Source organism: Suncus etruscus, chromosome 7 (assembly GCF_024139225.1).
Source record: "Suncus etruscus isolate mSunEtr1 chromosome 7, mSunEtr1.pri.cur, whole genome shotgun sequence".
Taxonomy (NCBI): domain Eukaryota; kingdom Metazoa; phylum Chordata; class Mammalia; order Eulipotyphla; family Soricidae; genus Suncus; species Suncus etruscus.
In genome coordinates, this window is record NC_064854.1 from 31,981,012 (window position 1) to 31,998,653 (window position 17,642).

Sequence of the window (17,642 nt, forward strand, 5' to 3'; positions counted from 1 at the left end):
AGACGATAATTTTCAAAGTTACTGGAATCAGACAAGAAGGACCATGAATAGTGAGTGACAGGAAGCAATTATGAGCCATATCTATGACTGTCCCAGCTTCCTTTGTGCAGGGCAAGAAGGAACTGCACTGAACCCAGAGTTCTCTCCAAAGGAAGATGGGAATCCACAGTGGTCTAGGGACAGACGTGAACATGGAAGAAATCAAGAAAAGGAAGAGGTTACACAGACTTAGCTTTGGTAATCTGCAAGAAAGCCAAATCCTAAATCATTCAGAAAAATGACACAGAACCAAACCTTAAAATTGGAGAACATAAAAATCATAAAAACTAGAGATCATAAAAGTTATTATAACTATATTCTAAGTTTTCAAAAAACTAAGAGTTTTAATATTAGTCTTGGGATACATTAAAGAATATTTGGCATATGGAAAATGGTTGGACTCAAACTTCTAGAGATTAAAACAGGTGTATAAAATAGAAGAAAGTATATGGAATAAGATTAATACAGACCTGACATGGTAGAGGAAAAAGCTTAAACTGAAGATGAAGCAATATAGACTCTATAAAGTTTAACACAAAGGGAAAATATATAGTGAAAACATAGGAACAGAACACTGAATATGGGCAGGGTGATAGTACAGTGGCATGGTGCTTTTCTTGCATGTGGCAGAACAAATTAGATCCTAGAAGCCCTACATGGTTTCCAAAGCCCCACAAGGAGTGATTCCTGAGTGCAGAGCCAGGAGTAAGCCCTAAGCATGCTGCATGTGGGTCCTCCAAGACCAAAAGAAAAAAGGGAAGTGAACTATAGAAAAATTCAATGGAATTTCACAAACACAGTTATATACAATAGACATCTCAAAGGCAGGAGTGCTAAAACATTTACATATAGAACACACCAAATTGTGAAAAATAATACAATCACACCATTTAGAAGCTCAGTATATTCAAACACAAAAATAAAAACAAACTATAGAATTACTAGCAATGTGTTTATAATGATGAAAATGTTAAAATCATCTGAACAGATATGGATCATGTTATACATAAAAGAAAAAGACTGAATATATGACCGCATGCTTCACATAAGAAACAATGTAAGCCAGTCAAGAGAAACATTTAAAAAAATACTCAGAGAAAAATACTGTCGACTTAAAATACTGAAACAGAAAAAATACTTTTAGAAATAAAGGATAGTACAGTAGGTAGGGCATTCTCCTTCCATGTATCTGGTCAGAGTTCCATCCCTGGTAGCCCATATGGTCCCTTATGAATCCTACCATGAATGAGGCAGGAATAAGCCCCAAACACTGCTGGGTATGGCCCCAAAACAAAATAAAAAACACATAAATAAAGGGATACTGAAGTCTGTCAGAAGACATACCAAAAAAAAAAAAGAAAAGAATCCAGCAAACTGCATAACAAAATACTGGCACAAAAATATTTTATATTGCATAACCAAAAAAAGCTACATGAAGTTTCTCAAACAGGGAAAATATGACAGGAGATGAGAATACAGATCTATTTAGAAAAATAAAAAACATCAGAAGGAGCCATAGCAATAGTGCAGTCAGTGGGGTGCTTGGCTTGTCTGTGGCTGACCTCAGTTTGATCTTCAGCATTCCATACCATTCCCTGAGCATCATCAGGAGTAATTCCAGAGTGCAGAGCCAGGAGTAACCTCTCAGCATTGTCGGGTGTACATAATAAAAAAAAAAAAAAAAAGAAAAGAAAAGAAAAAGAAAAAAACCAACAAACAAAACACCTCACCAGCAACACCCACTATATATCTATGGTTAACTCTCATATATGGGAAGAATTATAGCTTATGAACATGTTTGTAAAAAAAAAAAGTAATCATTATAATTGATAAGCAATACTAAGAACCCCTGCCACATATACTTAAGTTGTTATCATTTCTATGTAGATTTCCCAAAAATGCTCTTTCAAGGGAGGGACCCACATCCAGTGGAGCCCAGGGCTTATTCTTGGCTCTGTGCTCAGGGATCTTTTTTGTGCTGGGAAACCATATGAAGTGCTAGGATTCAAAATGAGATCAGCCACATATAAGATAAGTGCCTTAACCCTTGTATTCTACCTCTCTGTCCCCAAATATATACTTTTATGAGCTGTAGACATTTAATAATTTATATATTTTATGAATATTATTGAGTATTAACATTTTTATTAACACATTTTATTAACACAAATATTTTTTAACTGTGGTGATATTCTTCTCCAGTATACATATTTTTTTCAAGAAACAACACCTAAATGAAAAATTTGTTTCCATATGCTATATGTACCCACCACTACTGGTGGGCTCACCTTTTGGTCAAAAACAGCTGTAGGAAATTGAATATTAGACCCATCATTTCACAAGCTCTCACTGAAATTGACCTCCTGGTGTTACTTCTATGTTCAAAGTAACTGTCATGTCCGCAGAACTGAGTGTCCAATGCATAAGTATAAATAACATTGATTTATTTCTCCAGAAGGACACTTAACTTTTCTTTTTAGCATGCTTTAATGATGTCTCATTCATTCTGCATGGTGAGGCTATGAGTAATTTCTGCTAACTGAATGTTTTGGAAAGATGGAAAATTAAAAATATTTTTGTTTTCAAGCCTTTGAACAATCTACCAAATTTTCTCTGACCAAGTTATAATACCATGTTCTAGGAGTTACTTTGATGTCTATCAAAATAAGCACAGAATGATTATGACTCACCAAGGTTGATTTATCTTTAGTGCAGCAATTTGATGCTTGCAAGTACTGATTGTTTATTAGTGATTTTTCTTAGCTTCCCTAGAAACAAAATCTCTATAGATACAAAATCTTCCCATCAGTGCCCCAAACGTCATCAATATTATTATTGCTCTTCTTATTCCCAATACTGCAGGAAGCTTTTTTATTTGTTCACACCATTTCCTATTCATTACCATTTCCCTTTGTTCAAGGTGTGGTTTTCCCTTATAATTTGTTATTTTTCCCGGAGACTTTGGATTTGAACAATTAGACTGAGCTTTGATTGCTGAGAAATAAGTATTGGAGTTTTGTATATACTAACTGACAATTTAAAAGTTTTGTCTTGTTTCAGGGTTTTGTTTGCTTGTTTTTTGGCCACACCTAGCTGTGCATAGGGCTTACTATGCTAAAGGATCACTTCTGGTGGGCTCAGGGGTCATATGAGATGTTAGAGACTGAACCTGGCAGTCTACATGTGAGGCAAGCACTTATCCCAACTAAGATTTATAGAATGTAGTTATCTTTAAATTTTTCACAGCTTTCGGATAATACTATTATCATGACAAGTCATTTAGAACTATTAAAGACTCCAGGGCAAAAAAGTTATACAAGGAAGGTATAACATATATTGTAATGGTGACCAAATAAAACTAAAATAAAACATTACTTGAACAGGATTTATGAATTCACCTATTATTGCATAGGCACAAAAGAAAAGAAACTTTCTCACAAGACTGTTTCGGGCACCATATATTGAGTGAAACTGAGTATTACTAAGGTCAAGTGGTGAATTACTATCAATTTTTTTGTTGTTGTTGTTTTGGGTCACACCCAGCAGTGCTCAGGGGTTACTCCTGGCTCTATGCTCAGAAATAACCCCTAGCAGGCACAGGGGACCATATGGGATGCCGGAATTTGAAACCACCATCCATCTGCATGAAAGGCAAATGCTATCTCTCCGGCCCCTACTATCAAATTTTTAAATATGCAATAATTTTAACCCAACAATGTACTGGACCAATAAAATTATGTGATCCAAAGAGATGCACTAAAGTACTGTTTAAATAGAAGATCAAACAACAGAAATGTAAGTGACAAAAAAGTAAAAAAAAATGTGATGATTAAAGTTCATAAAATGAAACTAATAAACAATACATTTTCATTATATGTAGGTATTCTATCATCCTAGTTATAATGGAAAACATGTAACAGCTGTTACATACAATAAAGGAAGATATCACAACCAATAAAGGCATATGAAAACAAAATGAAATACAAAATATGAAAAAGTCATTGAGCACATGAAGTTATGCTTTATTTTCCTTAATAAAGCAATGTAGTAGGGAATATTATTTCCTCTGTATTTCTCCAGTCTGAACTAAAAATACAACAATGCATTATCAAAAATAATTTTCAAGTCTATCAAGTCACTTTGGAAAACCTTAAATTATCTCACTTTATAAAAATCATCTACCACTCACATCTATGATTAACTTTTTCTACATACTTTTATCATCATTATCATTTATCCTCAATGATATGAATCATGATATGAATGCATCTTTTCTTTATAATCCCATGGTTTAGCTTAATTTTTTTACACTTAAACTTTCTACCTACATGAATTTCATTCAATAGAACAGTGTTCTTCCAACTTTTTATACCTGTAGCCTTATACCTGTCCTACCGAGTAGTCCAGTGTCTGGACAATTTTAACTAAGGGTGCAGACTAGTGATTTTCAACCCTTTTACACCTGCAAATTGGTCCTAGTCTTTGGAACAGAGATTAAAGAGCACCATGATATAGTGCCTTATCATTTATTAGCCATTATCTCAACACCATATACTGAACTTATATCCACTTCTCTTTCCATTTAGCCCTTCTACTCTTTCATAGGGGCCATAAGAATTCTTCACTTGGATGACTTCTATGGACTCCTAGTAGGCCCTCCTCCATTCAGTATTCCACTCCCCCTGCCTTCCACCACTCTTCCATCACTGAGCTCTGTGGATTTCATAATACTTGTCAGTTGTCTGATTCAATCGTTTCAGTTGACTGTTCATTGTTGTTCGGATGAAATACAGAATTTAAATATGTTCACGGTTGTGGTGGCTGTTGCAACCTATCCAAAACAAGTGAAATGAAAAAGGAGGTTCTTTATAGTAATACTAACCAGATCCTAACCAGACTTTGCAGGACAAGTTAGACATACAGACACCCTAATTAAAGGATCCACTGCTCAGCTCTGAAATCTGGCATCTTTCTTTTCACAAATTCCTATTTAGACATACAGGGTAACCTCAGATTTGACAGAGTATAATTTCTAGATCTTCACCTTCAACATATATATATATTTCACCTTACCTAAAATATTTCTATTCGATATTAATTTCCAATTTACCTATTATTCCTTGTTCCCTATTTCGACGACCTCACATTCAACCTTCAGGTCTCAATTTACAAGCCACTGCCTCTGAAAGTTTGCTTTGGCCTCCTCCCCTACAACCCAAACCAAGTGTGGATTTGGAAACACTTCAGTGTACTGTTCCATCTATTTCCAAGAATTCTCTTTGGTCCACTCTTTCTCCTGTCACCTTCATCAGTCTTCATTTTTCTTCAAATGAAGAAAAGTTCTATCTATAACTTACATATAAAAATCCTGGCACAGAGGAAAAAGCACAGAGGAAGCAAAGACAATTATAAAAACACATGAAGGTCTGATTTCAGTGACATTTAGAAATTGCCAAATGTTTACATCTTTTCAAAATGTTCAACTATATAGGAATACAATTATCTCTTTCCTATTATACTTTAGTTGTATATATCATGAGTGTATTATTTTGGAGGTATAACAGGTTTACTTGCAGTATTATGAATTAAATATATCCAATTGAATAGCAATCTTAAAATATTTCCATTAAATAAAGTATTATAATAAAAATAATAATCATGCTTATAATTCTGGTGCTTAAATATTTTATATATTAAAAAAGAATAATTATATACCAATTTATCTACTTTTCCTCAAAGAAAAAAATACAGATGGCCAAAAGGCACATGAGAAACTGCTCCACATCATTAATCATCAGGGAGATGCAAATTAAAACAATAATGAAATATCATCTCATTCCACAGAGACTGGCATCATCACAAAGAACAAGAAAAACCACTGCTGGCATGGACATGGGGAGAAAGGAACTCTCATTCACTGCTGGTGGGAATGCCATGTAGTCCAGCCTTTCTAAAAAACAATATGGATATTCTTTAAGAAATTGGACATTGAGCTTTCATATGATCCAGAATGTACTCTTAGGATCACAAAATGAGGATACCTACCCCAGGATCACAAAAAAACACGATGCAATAATGCCTTCTGCACTCCTATATTCATAGCAGCACTATTTACAATAGCTAAAATCTGGAAACAACCCAGATGCCTGACAACAGATGAGTGGTTAAGAAAGTGTGGTACATTTTACACAATGGAACACTATGCAGCTGTTAGGAAAAAATGAAGTCACAATATTTGTCTAAACATGTTTGGATATGGGGACTATTATTGTTGAGTAAAATAATTCAGAGGGAAAGAAATAAACAAAATAGTCTCACTCATCTGTGGGATTTAAGAAAAATAAAAGTACAGTAATAATACCCAAAGACAATAGAGATGAGGACCAAAAGGATCAGCCCATGACATGAAGCTTAGCACTTTGGCTGCTATTGTCAGAAACATTCCCCTTCAAATTCCAGTACTCACACTAACATAATTCTCTCAAAAAGGTGTTAATAAGCTTCTAAATAATCTCAACATTAACTTCTCGTGTTCAGAACAAATCAAGATATTTTTCAGAGCTTCTTCCAGCCCTTAATTTCTTTCTCGAGACTTTTAAACAACACAAACGTTTCGTCTATATTATCAGCAAATTTTCTGTTAACTCTGATCCTTATCCTTTTTAGAACTAAAATATAGTCAACTTCTTATCAATTAAAAGTCAGTTCCCTTTACTGCAATATAGTCATGCTATATTTAATTAAAGGAATTAGAAATTAAAATCCACACAATCTTCCAATTCATTTTTATTTAATATTTATTTTTAATATGGATTTAATATATACAGCATGGTTCCAAACATTTTTCTCAAGAAAGATGAAACAAATCTGTTTTAGCATCTAAGTGCAATTTTTTTACCCAAGCTTCATGATAAATTCAAACTAGAACTGCTTTAATTTTATACTTACATAGTATATAATTTTGATCATAGAATATTTAAAACCAAGTGTATTTATGTCTATTACCAAATGTATTAAATTAGAGGACTGAGTACATCAGTGACCTCTGAATTAATAGTAGGAGATTTTTGAAATGTTACCTTGACTCATAGCATTTGGAGGAAAAATATTTGGGGAGAAAAGATCAGAGTTGAAATCTGCCTTCCAATATAGTGCCAGTAAATTACACCAGAAAATTGCTCTGCTCTGTCTATAAAATGGTCTGACATATTACACTGGGAGAAAGATGAGTGCTGAAATGATTCTAGGGCAGGAGTAGGGAACCTTTAGCCAAGAGCCATTTTGCTATAACTTCATTTTCAGGTTACACAAAATAGGCAAAACTACAGGCAATTCACAGAAAATCTATATGTCTATCCCATTATGTACCAGAACCAGACCATATGATTTCATAGGTCTTAGAAATATATTTGTGGACATCAGAATACCATCAACTCTCAGATTAAAATCAACCTCAAACAACTATTATGACTCTTAACTTCCTTTAGGAGGAAAATGATCTTGATTCTACATTTGATATAAGTATTTAAGTTCTGAGTTTCCCCAATTTGTACCATGTCACCATATTACCTAAAGCTCAAGTTGATCCCATAAAGGAATCTGGGCTATTTAAATGCCATGCATAGTTTGGGAATGCATTTCCTTGAAAATTGTTGTTCAAAACAAAATTAATATCCAGCTCAAAATAGCACTTCTGGAAGGTATTTATTTACTACTGGTATAACATGTCCTCACCTTCACATTGGGTTTTGACAGAAGTTTCAACAGCTCTCTGATCTCACTGCTTGATGGCTTGTTCTGAAGTTCTTCAGCCAGCTGTAAAGAATATCAAGTTGACGTAAAGAACATTTAGTAAAAGCATCAGTGCAGCTCTCAACAGAAAATCCTTCCAGTGATTAAGCAGACATCAGCATGAAAGAAAATACACTATCAATCACTGCTCTTCTTCCAAGGCCTCAAGTAACCCAGATCCCAGCACAGACTGAGTTGAGAATCCCAACTCAAGGGATTCTATCAGCCATATCACTCTGATTTATTGCAAGGAACGCAAATCCCAGCACTTCATTTAAAGAATGGTCTTTTGCATGCAGACAGAGGACCACTTGTATCAAGGATTGGATCAAGGTTTGATGTTGTGGGGGAAGAGAGAAAGCTTCTGAGTGAGGTGGTGAAATCCCAGGGTTTCCAAAAAACCCACAGTAGTTTGCTGTGTATGCTAGGAGAGAACAAGCTCTACAAAGCTTCTAGTAGAGCAAATGGTCTGAAACTTTTATGCTTACTTACAGAGACTGTAAGTCTTCTAAATATGAACTAGCTTTATCACAAAGTAACTTATAACCGAATGAAAACCTCTCTAGCACCAAAAATGCTCACTATCTCTATTACAATCATCAAGAATTTTTCTTGTTGGTTGTGAAGAAAGGATTGATTGAAACTTGTGACTCATTGTTCAATAAGCAAATTTTCTGAGAAAAACAAAACTAATAGAAAAAAGGGCGGAGGTTGGAGAGAGTACAGCAAGTTCTGTGCTTGCCTTGTAAGGTGCTGACACAGATTTGCTCCCTGGTACCCCCAAATACCCCCAGTATACACCCTGTTCCACTAGGAGTGATCCCTGAAGTGGGGAGTCAGGAATAAGTCCTGATCATCACTAGGTATGGCCCAAAAGCAAAATAAAAAAAAAAATAGAATAAAGGATTAGAATTAGGATATATGTAGCACAGAATTAGAAATATTTACATTTAAAATCTATTCTTAAACACCCATGTCACATGGAATTTCCATATGCTTTTCCTAGTAAGCTAAAAATAATTTTTTTTATCCCTGGAATAAAACTTTTCTCTATAAGAGGGGAGTTGTATTATATAAATTGTACATATATCATCAAATCAATAGTCACTAGTTTAACATTTCAAAAAATTGTTTTTTGCTTTTTCAAATATTTTGACTATTTCCAAGGCTATGAAATTCTAATTTTCAAAAGAACACAACTTTTAGCTACATGATATATAATTTCTAAACAGATACCTTTCCTTGATGACTTTTTAGAATGCTACATTTTCACGTATTTATATAATTATCTATTTTAGCTATATTTTTCTTGTTACTGGGACCATGACTTACTGTACTCAGAAGTTAGGCTCCTGGGGCCGGAGAGATAGCATGGAGGTAAAACGTTTGCCTTTCATGAAGAAGGTCATCAGTTCGAATCCCAGCGTCCCATATGGTCCCCCGTGCCTGCCAGGAGCAATTTCTGAGCATGGAGCCAGGAGTAACCCCTGAGCATTGCCGGGTGTGACCCAAAAACCACAAAAAAAAAAAAAAAAAAAAAAAAAAAAAAAAGAAGTTAGGCTCCTGGCTCCATGCCTGAGAGTCACTCTGGCAGTGTTCAGGGAACCAACCACACAGTACTGGGGATTTGACATCGGCCTTTTGCGTGCAAAGCATACAATCGGCCAATTAAGTTATCTCTGTAATCTTAAATGTCTAGGGTTTTTTTTGTTGTTGTTGTTTGTTTTTTGTTTTTAAAACTGTGAGGCCAGAAAGAAAATGCAGGCTTAAGGTCCTAGCCTTGCATACAGCTAACCCTTGTTCAATTCTCAGCACCTTATATGGTATCAAGAACTGCTAGGAGTAACTCCTGAGGACAGAACTTAAGAGTCAGCCTTGTTTAAAAGTCAACTAATTTTAAGAGTAGGCCTGCCCCATGTGGCCCAAGAAAAGCAAAAATAAATACAAATAAAAAAAAGAAATCAACGTATTGCAATGTGTTTGGGTCCTCATTACATCGGTTTAAAATCAAAATATCTTCTAGCCCGCAATAATAAAATGTTTAAAGAGCTTGTTTTTAAGAATAACGTGGGCTTTTTGTGGGGGAGGGGCATAACTGTCAGAATTACTCCTGGCTCAGTGCCCAGGGACCAATCCTGTGGACTTTAGATACCAAGTAGAGTACCAGTACCCAGGTTGGCTCTACATAAGGCAAGAGCCCTACCTCCTTACTTACTTCCCCCGTTTATGAATCAGGCTTTAAGTGTGATTTATTGGAACAATACCTACACCTTTCCTTTAAAATGCTTTTGTTTGATAAACCAAAGTTAAACTCCTTAAAAATATGTATCAAAACATCCTTATACTATAAATGAAAACAGGAGAAATATTGTAAACAGACCAAGTGGCAACTAAGGTAGAGTTTTTAAAATATAACATATATATATAAATGTATTTTCTAAATTAGCATATAAAATATGTTTAAAAATCAACTGAAGATGCTCAAGTTTAAAATACGATGGCTCTAATCGCTTACTCAACTGAACTATAGTTTGTCATAAAATAAAAAACTAAAAAGCAAAATGAAAAACAATAAAGCTCCAGTGTATCACTAAAACCAGCATTCACACTAAACCTATTTCTCAGGGTCTAGCTTAGTGTCCTTATAGTTTATCCAGGTGTGCTCTCAATTCATGCAAATCCAAAAGTTAACAGTAACAAACAGCAAGTTAGTTCCCTCCCCCGATTTAAAATAAAATTATAGCCACAGGAAATTAACTACTCCATCAATGCCAACTGCTTCTAAAATTTATTTTTTGGTTATGAAGGTAATTTGGAAAAGTCTAATACCCATAAATCATTACGATGCTTTATAATTCATTTCAAAACAACTTTGTCTTTTTATGTCTTTCATATGCCTCATTCTTGTACTAGTAACTGTCATTTTTTAGTACTGTCAGCAATAGAGCTATCTCATTTTTCTTTATTTCTCCAAAGCATTCCTCTTGTCTGTGCCTTTCTCAGAACACTAAAGAGCTGACAGCTTCTCTCTCTCCCCAAAGAGTTACTGCCTAAATTTTCTATTACGTAGTTACCAAGTTAAAACAAGAGGGTAACTACGTGCAAAAAGGAGAGAACAGGAAAGTGAATGAAAATCACCATAATATCAGTGTAAACTCAGTGATGACAGCCCTTTTTGGAAACATTTGCAACTTCTTTTGGTTTTTACTCAGAGGCCCGCACGCATCTGTCTGGACCAGGATGAGCTCCCTGTGCCCCACAAGCTCAAAAAGGACACTTACGTCATCGGCCAAGGCCACAGCAGCCTGGAGGAAAGGCACTGGATTTTGCTTCTCATAATAGTGCAGTTTTTCATGAATCTGGGAAGAAAGAAAAAAAAAACAATTTAGGTCTACCTACTGGCAAAATATTTGAGAAGTCAATAGCCTTATCATTGTAAATAGAAACTGGCCCATTGAACATTCTCAACAGAAAAGCACTTCTATAAACCATGGGCTGATATGGATGTATAACATATTCAACTATTACTGCGGTGCAGTATTTATAGAACGAAGTCAAATAGGAAAAATAAAAACCACCTCAGGAGAACCCACATAAAAACAAAACCTTGCTTTCCCACCCCAAATAAACATTAGCTTTGTCAAATCTTTCCCTTCTAAAACATTGCTTTGCTTCTTGAGGTATTGGTTATAATTTATGTCCTTGCTAAACACAAATTATGATTAAAGCAAGGTGATAAGCTCCCACTTTCTGGAAATTTGATGTGTGGGAAACTCCCCAAAGGTGGCAGCTGGCAGCACGGTCTGGCCAGTGCCCACAGCCCACCGACACCTCCCCGAAGTACACTGGCCCCTTTATGGGTCACGTCAACTTTACCCCCAATTCAAATATCTAACAAGCAGAGGGACTTCTCATAACTATTTCACAGAATTTTCCATATTGTACGGTAAGTAAACTTATGCCCATACATTTGGAAAGTATTTGTTTCCTCACGTAACATTAGCCACATCATGACACACAGGCCAAAAATATTTTTCAATCATTCTACAACAAACAAGATTTCTTTCTAAAACTAGAATGATGGCTAATAAAGGAAAGATGCTTGGCAAATGCATAGCTGTCGGCATTTCATTTCACTCTATCCTAATTCTGATATGGGTACCCTTAAAAACTTATAGCTAAAAACTTCGTTTGTTGTTTGTAGTTGAAGAAACAATCCCCAGTACATAGATTAAAAAAAAAGTTGTAACAACTTCCTGTTTTTCAAAAGTGTGAAGTAATATACTCCTTCATTATATTCAAAGCTAACCAATCCTGCTGTAGAAAATCTGCAAGACAGATTTATTTTGATTAGCCAGATGCTATTGCTAGGACAGGATCCTATTACCTTCTTGGCAACCTGGGAAGGAATTTTGACACTTATAATATTACCAGAATCATCAAAGAAACATTTTTAGTTAATGTCCTGGAATATGTAGACATTTATCACATTAGAGTAATTCATTTTAAAGGCTACAACGTATAGCAGGTGGAAGATTAGACTTGAAAATGATTACAGTCTAATTCAGAACAAAACTAACCATCTCGAGTGTTAAAGTAATTTTACTTAATTATTGCCACAACACATACTATTATAGGATATGGAATTTACTCCACTCGTAAAACTCATCTGACTTGGTTGCGACTACTTGTTTAAGTGCCTGCTTCCCAAATAATAATATAATGGCTTAAACTTACAAGGCACGTAATGACTTACAGACATCAATGCTTCTAATAACATAGTCACTTCAGTAAACTCAATCTCTTAATTCTTGAACCCTCATAAAAACACTACAAGGCAGTTAGCATCCTCCTCCTCCTTGACAGATAAATAGATATATAGGAGTTAAATAACTTGCTGAAGTTCCACAAATAGTAAAAGGCAGAGCCGGATTGCAAATCCAGGAACACTTGGCGCAGCATCAGAGCTCTTAATCACAACACTTGCCTGCCCCAGACAAACGTCCTGTCTACATTCTTCTCTGACCTCATTCGCTGCTGAATGAACATGATCTGTTTGTAGGGCCCAGGAGGGGGGCTGATAGATAGGGCAGTAATAGCTGTTTTCAATGATGACAGAATTATTGCTGTTTCCTCTCTACACCTTGCCTGTATTTCATCTTTCCTAGAGATCCTAATTTTTCTAGATTAATTATAACCTAAAAAAATTACATGTCAGGAGAAAATACTAATATATAATATCTCCTCTTTTGAAATCTCTTTTTTTCTTTTGTGGCACACAATTGGCAGTGTTTAGGGATTAGTGGTGACGTTGCAGGCAGGAATAAATTCTGGTGCAGGAAGTGAATCAGGGACTACCATGTGCATTGCATGTAGTTTAACCCCTGCACTATCACTCTTCCCCTTTATATCATCTTTTCTAAAGTTTTACTTATAATAGCCTGCTTCTGAATTTTGAATCATATAATGAAGTTTTATTTTTTTTTCTCCTGATTTTGTTTGTTTGCTTTGGTTTCAAGCTATGCCCAGCCTATTCCTGGCTCATCGCAGGGTACCATATGGTGTGCCAGGGATTTGGACAGTGATCAGTTGTATGCAAGGCAGGCATTTTAACATACTACATGGGCTACATGTTCCCAATGTATCATGGAACATCTAATGTCCTAGAATTTTCAGATATCAGCAATCCTATATTGATATATGCTTGCGTCAATACATGATTTTAAACTTTAATCGATAGGGTTATAAAATTGTAGATTTCAAGGTGCTTCAATTAAAAATTGCTTTTGGAAATTCTCTTTTTTATTCTTTTATTTATAAAACCATGGAAGAAAATGAAAAATACAACTGCATCTTAAATTTTAAAATAATGAGAAACATATTTATTCTTCACCAAAAGTTTTTCTTGAACTTTCTGTGACATTGAAAATGTCCTAGATCTGATAGCCATATGTGGCTCTTAAGCATTTGAACTGTGTGAAAGACTGAATTTTAATTTAGTTTGAATATTAAAAAAAACACAAATGTTAGTCATGGTTTTATACTGGATAAAACTGTACATCTTTATATTATAATCTGTTAATTTGACAAATTTGTCAGTGAAAATGTTTAGGAATCTAACCTATAAATGCGTAATCAAATAGATATAGTTACTCTTAACTATGCCAAATATGACTTAGTTATCAATAAGGCAAACCATCTCTCTATGACTAAGTTTATTAAGTGAAACAAAATCTGCAAAAAAAATTCATTTTAACTGAACATTTGGTTTTTACAGACTCAATCATGCTTTTTCCCCTTTCCCCAAAAATTTTTCAAGAAAGCAAAAGTGCAAGGAGCAAAAGAAAGGACATAGAAATAAAGAAGTCTGAAGAGAAGGTGAAAATCTGGTTACTTTTTACTACTAGGGAAATATACAGGTATTTAAAGTATAATACTGCAAATTAAGGCACACAAAAATATTTTAAACAGAGGCATGTATTCTACAACTAGTGACATCCCTGGGTCTAAAAAGTATATTCTTTATACTCTATTATAAAGTGTATAAATGTTTGCCTCCATATGGTTTGTTTTCTATCAATATGTGTAATGACAAACCATCAAGTAATGTTATTTAAAACAAAAAGTCCACTCCTATGTAACCTATTTTGGAAGGCTGGGGGTTGCCCAAATAATGCCTAGCCAAGGGCCACTCCCAACAACACTCAGCTCAGCTGTTCAACCTGACAAGTTAAATATCTGGCAGTACTATGGGATTCCTAGGATTATACCTAGTAGTGTTTGGGGAGGGGAACAGTTATATGGTATCAGAAATTGAACTCTCAAGATGTAGTTCACCTAAGTATCAATCAAATGGTCATTTGATAGAATTTGAGTAACCAGCTGGAATATTTGTTTGATGAGAGTACAAACCCAAGAGTACTCAAAGTTTACTCCTCCTGCTCTGTGCTTATGGCAAGGTTCAGGGCACTATATTTAGTGCCACCTGGGTCAGCAGTGGACAAGACAAGCCCTACTGGATGAACGATCACTCTGGGACTCTGTGTCTTCTATATTTTGGAAGGCAACAGTACCCTCTAATTTCCTTAATTTTTTGCAAACAACAATTTTATCCATTCATGTTTTTCCAATGTTGGCAACAGAAGAACACTATTCCCTAGAAATTTTTGTCTCATTTTTATCTGGCTAAAAAAATCGGAATCAATTTAAGCAAAGAAGTCTCTTAGGGGTGTTAAAACTTCCACTATTCCATATTTTAAATTACTGCTGAGTAATAATACAGTATTACTATTAAGTAGGACTCAAAATTCTCAACATTAATTCTTAAAATATTGACTAAGCACTCATTCCAGGAAAAAGATAATCACAGTGAAAACAAAGTATGCCAAAATATAAATACTTTAAACCCTAAGAGCATATAGTAATTCTATTTAGAAAGCAAGACAAGGAGATGAGCATATATGTATATATGTATGTATGTATGTATGTATGTGTATATATATGGGGAAACTTCAGTTGGTCTTTTCAAACAAATTAAAATATTACTTATCCCTCTTTCATTTAGGCACATGGCTGAGGAGGAAGACAAGATTTTGTCTGTTTGATTTAAGCCATTACTTTAGGCTGACTTAAAAAAACAGTTCTGAAACAAGATTATCTATTGCCCCATAACTGACAGAATGGTCCATGCCACAAAAGGTCAGAAACAAATGCTGGCAGGGCTGTGGGAGGTGAAAGGGAGGATCAAGGGTCACAAGCTCTGTGCATTGCTGGTGAAAACATAAAGTGGATTAGCTTTTATGAAGAACAGTTTCTAGTTTCCTCTAAATATTAAAACTAAATTGACAATGGATGTGACCCAAAAATTCCACTCCTGGGCTTTTCTATCAATGTAAGAACACCAGTTGGAAAAGATATTTGTCTTTCCCAAGACATCTATCTTACCCAGTCTTTAAACTGTCTTTTCTTGATCACTTCAGAAATTCAGGCAGCTGTTCTCCATGACAGTCTTCATGTCATTTCTAGACTAAGGCCTTTCAGAAACTGGTTTGCTTCTACCACATAGTCTCCTTCCATCAACTGCAGCAGGTATGGCAAGACCGTAAGAGACAGAGAAGCCACCAGATGAGAGGAAACCAGGTCCTCAAAATTCCTTCTGGCGGAAAGTCTCTAATTCTTCTCATAGTGGAAATATCAAGCTTTTATATTTTCATATAAAATCAAAACCAAAAAATTATTAACAGTGAATGGATATAATAATCTGGCAACGAAAGCCAGCTAATAATATCCTCAGATCATAATTTAAGAAGAAAGTGAGCATATTTTGTTTTCACTCACCCCCAATCTGAAGACAAATGACTAAAGCTAAAAAAAAGTGTTTGTACCCCACGTTCTAATAAGTTTTCAACAACTTTGAAAATATAGTTAGTAGATAAGTAAAATTTAACTGACCACTCCCATTGGTCCATCAACCACTTCTGAGTGTTTAAGTGTACATTATATCAAAGGAAAAGGAGAGAGATGGGCTGGAGAGATGGTACAAGGGAAAGGTGCTTGCCTTGCTTGCAGCCAACCCAGGTTTAATCTCCAACACCATAAAAAATTCAAGCACTGCCAGAAATAACCCTAAGTGCAGAGCTTGGTGTGACCCAAATCACTCACTCACACACATATACACACATGCACACATACAAGAAATGTCTCACTAAAATAGAGAGAAAATATGTCCTGTGTAGTCCATAAATTTTACAAAGAGTAGAGTCCTATGGACAAATCCCAATGAGAATGGGAGAGCAAATAAGAATGAGAATATTGTCCCGCCTCAGGCAGCAGATTCACTGGTTTGCTGCTGGAGTTCAGCTATTCAAGAGCAAAGAAAAACAAGAGATGACAGAGTCAAGAATGGGAGGACAGGGCAGATAAATGATGTGTGGGCGTCTCAGAGGTCAAGTGGACCCTTCTGAAGGCAGCTGGGCTTGAACCACCACCAACAGAATGAAGGGCTTGCAGCATGCAACTGTGTTTCCAAAAGAAAGGAAACATCTGTTCACTCAACAGAAACCAAAAAGGCTCATGGACAATGTCAGCTTGACAAGAGACAACAATTTGGATAATTAAGTGGAAATGGTGTCTTCTGTCATTTTTTTCCTAGATTTTTTTTAAAGTATCCAATTCTCAGGGCCAGAGAAAGAGAGAGACTAGAGGTTAAAGTGCTTTTCCTGTATGTGGCTGGCCCTAGTTCAATGCTAGACACCACCTATTCTCTCCAAGCACTGGAAGGTGCAGCCCGAGGGGCCCAGAGCACTGCCCAGTGGAAATCTGAGGGGCCACTGCACCTCACCCACTGGATTGGCTCAGGTAATCTCCAGCACTGCAGTGTTCAAAAAGCACATCCTTAGACCTCACTGAACCACAGGTCTGGTTGGTTCAATACCACCAGGAGCAGGCCCCAGTGCTTCCTGGATACCACTTGGGAGACACTTCCACCACTCCAAGTACTACTTTCAAAGTAGCTGATTTTATTCTCAATCCAAACATTCCTATATGTTCTTTTTCTCACCCAGAGCTTTGATAAGTATCAAAGAGCTTTCCCTACTGCTTCTCACTTTATTCTTTATTAAGATAATAACTGTAAATCACAGTATCTTAATAAAAATACATTTAATAAAGGTTTGAGAATCAAAACACTGGTTAGAATTTAATGCAATTAATCTTTAAAAAAATTGGATTTGGGGCCCACACTGACCTGTGCTCAGGCTTACTCCTGGGGAGTAACCCAGAAATCACTTCTTAAGGGTTTCCAGGGCCAGATG

General features: G+C 35.6%; 1 protein-coding gene across 1 annotated transcript in view; it reads right to left on the reverse strand.

Annotated features, from left to right (window-relative positions):
* Positions 1–17,642, reverse strand: part of MPP7 (MAGUK p55 scaffold protein 7) — a 249,090-nt gene that overhangs the window by 77,834 nt on the left and 153,614 nt on the right. The window contains exons 4-5 of the mRNA XM_049777483.1: positions 11,112–11,189; positions 7,774–7,854 (exon numbers count right to left, since the gene is read on the reverse strand). Coding sequence (XP_049633440.1) covers positions 7,774–7,854; positions 11,112–11,189 — 159 coding nt within the window. The remainder of the gene's footprint in view (positions 1–7,773; positions 7,855–11,111; positions 11,190–17,642) is intronic.